Below are 6,000 nucleotides of genomic sequence, written 5' to 3' on the forward strand. Positions count from 1 at the left end.
GCTTTTTGTCATTTTCTCCCCTGGACTGGGACACTCACCACCCAAACTCCCTTAACTCTTGCCCTACATTTTTTCCCAACTCATGTTTCTAGCCACCAAGTCTGACGGTGTTCCTCCTTAATTCTCACACAGAGCATGGAACCAAATTCTGCAAGCACAATGGCTCTCTTTGTGATGACTCCATACACACCCCCATGTGTATAGAAGCCATGTACCTTATCTGCATGGCCCAGGACCTGGGCTATAGCAACTGAACCTAAGACATGGTAAATTGCAAGACAAGCCATCAGTTACTTTCTACTCAGGGAATAAATGTTGCCAAGAAAATTATCATATGCTGTTAGAGTTATGAACTGCACCACAGTACTAGAGACTTTAAATGCAAAGCCTAAATTCCTTTGAGTTGATAACTCTTGGAACCATGTTGTTTCCACTCTGTTCTGTGTCTCCTACTAGCTTCTGTCTATTCTCACCTTTGCTGGGCATGGTTTTGCCTTATCCTTTAGGATATAATTCAATCACGTACCCAAACTTCCTCAGTCCCATTCCTTATCCTCACAGTGGTACCAACTTACTGGTATCATGTGTTCCTCCTAGCACCACGCGTTTCACAGGTATGTTTCAGTTTATAGCAGCAGCTAATTAATGTAGCCAAGGATTTCTAATACCAAAACATGTGTAAACACTTAACAAATTTTATTTACACACTGGCTCATTGATATCTCAAGATGGGGAGGCAGAATTAGCAGAATGAAGCAGGTATGTGCTACAGAAGGAATATGGCAAAATCTTGCTAAAGTTCGCTATTCATTCTCTTTGGTTTTCTGACTTTAATTCTAGAATTTTCCAATGTAACAGGAGCCAATTTCTAGGAGGGATACAACTGGAAACTGAATGCCATGGTAGATCTCTGGGCTGCAGAATAAAAACTGATTCTCACCAGCCTACTGTCTGCTCTCTTTGATTAGGGTTGGTAGCAGCTAGGACCAGCCATCCCCCAACTGAGGACATCCATGTCTAGCATAGCCAAACCCTTAGCTATGAATTTCCTGAAGATTTGTGCCATTATTGGAAGGTTAGCCACAGCAGGCAAAGAATGAACTGGTTTAGGGGAGAAGAAATTCCTCCCTCCTTTCTGCTTTACTCTTAACTTCAAAGTAATCAAATGTTGTTTATGCATAAAATTTTAATCCTTTCACAAATTTGTATTTTGATTTAATTTGCATATCCCATTTGCTGCAAGTCAACACGAAGAGAGACTCAACTAATTTAAACCGTTTTTCTCTGGGCCTGAAATCCTTTCAGAAATATTTTCCATTAGGCGACTCAATTATGTCTAATGTGGCTAATGTCAGTGGATTAGAACTTTGCTTAAAGAAACTCATATTTAGAACAGTGAGAACAGGAAGGGGTGGGGGAACAGAGGAGACAAGACAATAATTACCTGTCTTTGATGCTACACAGATCAATGTGTAAATCACTAAAATTCCCCAGGGAACCTTGCTGAACTGAAATGAGGTCCTTGGGCTGGTTATCAATAAAGATGAGCCTCATGCAGCCTTGGAAAGCCTTAATGGGATTTAAGCATTGGGAATCGGTGAGATTGTCGGGGCACCCTGTGGGACAGAGAAAAAGATGAAGAACACTGAAATGATCTGTCATTGCTTTGGCAACCTATTGACGGAAGACCTTGAGGTCTAATTATTTGGGCACTTTTTTATTCACAGCAGGGCACACTTTGGTTGTAAATCCTAGCTCAGGAGGATGGGCAGAAATTATGCAAAATGGGTATATTCAGTCACTATAAAGGAAACAACGTGCCAAAGGAAATATCTTTGGTATAACTTTTACCTTAACTCCCTCTCTCTCTCTCTCTCTCTCTCTCTCTCTCTCTCTCTCTCTGTGTGTGTGTGTGTGTGTGTGTGTGTGTGTGTGTGTGTTGATGTGTGTGCATGCCTGCACATGAAATGTTTCATGTGGGTACTGTAAAAGCCAGAGGTTAATATCAGTATGCCCCCCCATTTTCCATTTTACTCTTTGAGATAAGGTCTCTTTGTGAACCAAGTGGTCACTAATTTACCTAGACTGGCTGGTCATGAGCTTCAGGAATCTGCCTTCACTCTTCATGTCACTTTCTGTGACAGTGACCCTTCTCTCAAACTGGAGCTTGCTGACATGCACAGCCTCCAGAGGAGCCTGTTTATCTCAGCACTAAGATTCAAGGTGTTCCATGCCATGCCAAGTATCTTATAGGTACTGAGAATCCAAACTCAGAATCTCATACTTTCATAACAAGCATTTACCAATTCTCTCTCTCTCTCTCTCTCTCTCTCTCTCTCTCTCTCTCTCTCACACACACACACACACACACACACACACACACATCACTCTTTCCTGTTGGAAACCTATTCATCTTTCTTTTGAATGGCATCTTTCCCATACTGTTCACATATTGTTAAGTGCTTGAAAATGTTGGTTCTGTCTCAAAACACACATCTAAATTCACAATGCCATTCTGAATTACACTTTCTTTCTAAGGAAATCATGCTTTGCTAAGGATGGCAGCAGAGTAATTGTCTGGTTAATTGCGGAGTATTAACAGGCTTAGTTCACGAGAAAGGTACTCTCAGAAGCCAAGCAGGATTTGTACATGCTGTGCAAAACCAATCCAGACGTTAAGAGAACTGTGGGCTTAAGCGCACATAGTTATAGGCTGCAATAGCACATGCAAAAGGTTAACACCATATCTCTTAAAGAGTGTTCTTTAGAGATAAAAATGTTTTGCACCTGTTTAGCATCACCTGCAGCCAGGACAACCTACTCCTCATTAAGATGGGTGGAGACCGTGGAGGTAGATGAGCATGTGTGCTCTTACAAACTCCATCTTGGTGGTTTTAATAGGTTCAGAGCATATGGGAATGTGAGCCTGAAACACTGCAATAAGCCATAAATAATGGGGAATTATTTCAGCCATCTCTAATAGACAGTCACTGCGGGGCTGAAGCCCAGCAGCTGGTTAACAGCTCACAGGCACACTATAAAATGAAGAGATGCTACAACTTCTAATTGAAGCTGTAGAGAGAATTTATGGAAGTTGACTATTATTACTGAAGCTCATTTTTCACCTTCCTTAAGTTTACAGTCTGTGTGTGAGGGTTTGTTTAAACACTGTTCAAATCATAGATAAATCTTCACACTTTAAGGCTAGCACCCATGGAAACTCACCCAGAATTTAGCAATATTCTTGCTGGAGGAGGAGAGCCATTTTTGCCTCTGGGATATTTCAGATGATTACTGTAACATGATTATTCAAAGCCATTTTGCCTGCAAATAAATTCTTGACCATCATTCTTTCTCTATTGCTAAAATATAGTATGTGATATAGAATACACAACTTGGGGTTGTGAGCATTTCTCTGCATTTTTTCCCCAATCACTTGCTTTCACTAGGGGGCTGCAGTGAACACAGATTTGAATTTTCTCCATATAGGCAGTGTCTCCATAGCTGTTTACAGATTATTATTAACCTTCTAGTGACAATGTATGTGAGTATGGGTGCGCACATGTCACAGTCTATGCATGGGTATTACAGAGCAACTACAAGACATGGTGCATTCTACCTTTTCTGAGGATGTGTTTTCTGTTTGCCACTGTGTATGCCAGGTTCACTGGCATTTGTTGCCTGAAGATTACAGGCATGTATACAAAGGTTGGCTTTCTGGAGGCTCTAGCCATCCTCCCACAGGTCCTTATGATTACAAAGTAAGTACTTTATGACTGAGCTATCTTTCCAACCTACAGATTATTCTATTTCAACAAACACAAGCCTTATTATCTGTCATATGGAAATACTATCACCTAAAGGTATATGCTACTGCTGTGGGTGTAATGGTGATTGTAAGGGAAGGACACTGGGACTTCCTCATGCTAAAATCCAACCTCACTCGTCTTGTTCCTCATTGCTTCCTTCCAAGGAGGCCCTGCATATCAATTCTGTACCTGTGCAAAGACCCTTTTGTATGTCAAGCCTTCCATACATTTCCTTTGGAAGAAATGGATGATTTGTAGATTTCGGAGCTAAGAGACAACAGTGTTTGGGATGGAGTTCAGTGGAAAGTGTATGATTAGTTTGTGGGAGATTCCAGGTAATGACAGTCTATGTTTTATTGCTATTATTATTTTTTATTATTATGTGTGAGCAAAAGAGTGCAGATAAGCATGTGCAGCCATGCATTTGTGGAAGTCAAAAGACAGATTTATGGAGTCCATTCCCTTCTCCCACTATGTGTTCCAAGGACAGGATTCAAGTCCTTAGATTTGATCAACAAGTGCCTTTGCCCAGGGAGACAGACATCTTGCCTTCTCTTCAGTGATGCTATTTTTCAGCGCTTGTCTTCAGTCACCTCATGTGAGGGAACTGTCAGCTCTAGGACAGGGTCATTTCAGGCTCATATCCACAAGAGCTGAGCCAGTTTGTGCCACTGTCCCTACAGTGGTGGTGCTGTGAGTGGAGAGTGTGCATGGTGTTTGGGTGTGCATGTGTGCTGTGTGTGGAGTGTGCATGGGGTTTGGGTGTGCATGTGGTACTGTGTGTGGAGTGTGCATGGGGTTTGGGTGTGTGTGTGTGTGTGTGTGTGGTGCTGTATGTAGAGACCAGTGCCTTTTACATGCTGAGCAAGCCCTCCACCACTATGCTTCACTAAGCCTGTCTTCTGCTCTTGCTCACATCTCCCAGAAATCCTGAAATTGTTCTCCGTGTTCTAGGAATGTGAGTCCAGGGACTATATCTTAAGAGCTTTAGATGTGGCTTCTGTAAGACAGACCAAGATTACAGAAGTAGGCACTCTCTCTTTCAATAAAAGACACACTTAAACTACTCAGCATGGCATGGTATGTATTGCATGAGAGAATGATAAATAAAAATTGTAAAACTACACCACATGGGTTTATTTATAAAAATAGTAAACTGCCTCGTAAGCTTCGCCCATCCCAGTTTGTTTTGCTTGGTGTCACTAGGAATGTTGCAAGGGTTCCGCAAACATTAGAAAGAGCAGCCATCCAGAAATAGCAATGGCTCCCCCTGTGGACCCTAGCTCCTATCCACACATTCCTCTGTGGGTGTGGGTGAACTCCAAGACATAGGAAAGGGGAGACAAGGCTCACAAAAACAGTGGCAGTGGCGTGACCTGGATGACTGAGCAGGCTGGTGGTGCCTCCCATTTGAGTTTCCATCTTGCATGCAATTGCTGACTCTCAGATCCTGTTCTGGAAGTTTTCAGCTAGGACCATGGAGCTTGGCACGGCTGAAAGAATCTCCTTTGATGAGTTATGTAAGCCAGCTCTTGTAGCTGCTGTTCCTTCTATCCTCAGCAGTGCCCTAGCTAGTTTACGTTTGCACAGTTGTCTGAGGTTTTGGTTTCTCACTGTCTGGGGCTTGTGTGCACGTTGTGTGTGCAGGCAGAGCTGTGGGGAGGGTTGCCTAGCTGACAAAGCATATGTTAAGAACAAGTCCCCTGTCCTTTTATTTGAAGTCTCAAAGGCTAGGGAGTTTACCTCCAAAGTAGTAACTATTTCCGGAATAAATCTGCAGTCGAGAGGTGTCTGGAGCCGGGGAAGCAGCACCATTATCCAGAGTGAGAGTAACACGGTTTCTCCTGGCATTGATGCTGACGGAATGCCACAGGCCATCATTCAAGTCACTGCCTGCAAAAGAAAGAGGAAAGGTTGTTTCATGAGGGTCATCTCCCTCCTCTGCCTTACAGCTTAGTCTCTTGTCCAACGCCATTTCTGATAGTTTTGGCCTAGACACAAAAGGGACAAACAGAGATTTGTGGCCAAATAAAGGCATGCTATATATTAACTAGGGTGCTGATGAATGACTGTAAAAGAAAACCCTAAAAATGATACCCTCTTAAACCCCCCCTCAAAATGAGACCAGCCATTGTATCCCCAAATTCTACTGCTTTTTGTTTTTGTTTTAACCATTGGTTCCTAGAATCAA

General features: G+C 42.5%; 1 protein-coding gene across 1 annotated transcript in view; it reads right to left on the reverse strand.

The window, feature by feature from the left end:
• Positions 1–5,784, reverse strand: part of LOC127236382 (contactin-associated protein like 5-1-like) — a 116,292-nt gene extending 110,508 nt beyond the window's left edge. The window contains exons 1-3 of the mRNA XM_051204007.1: positions 5,760–5,784; positions 5,553–5,702; positions 1,445–1,616 (exon numbers count right to left, since the gene is read on the reverse strand). Coding sequence (XP_051059964.1) covers positions 1,445–1,616; positions 5,553–5,702; positions 5,760–5,784 — 347 coding nt within the window. The remainder of the gene's footprint in view (positions 1–1,444; positions 1,617–5,552; positions 5,703–5,759) is intronic.
• Positions 5,785–6,000: the final 216 nt, after the last annotated feature.

The sequence above is a fragment of the Phodopus roborovskii genome, unplaced genomic scaffold (genome assembly GCF_943737965.1).
Source record: "Phodopus roborovskii unplaced genomic scaffold, PHOROB, whole genome shotgun sequence".
NCBI lineage: Eukaryota > Metazoa > Chordata > Mammalia > Rodentia > Cricetidae > Phodopus > Phodopus roborovskii.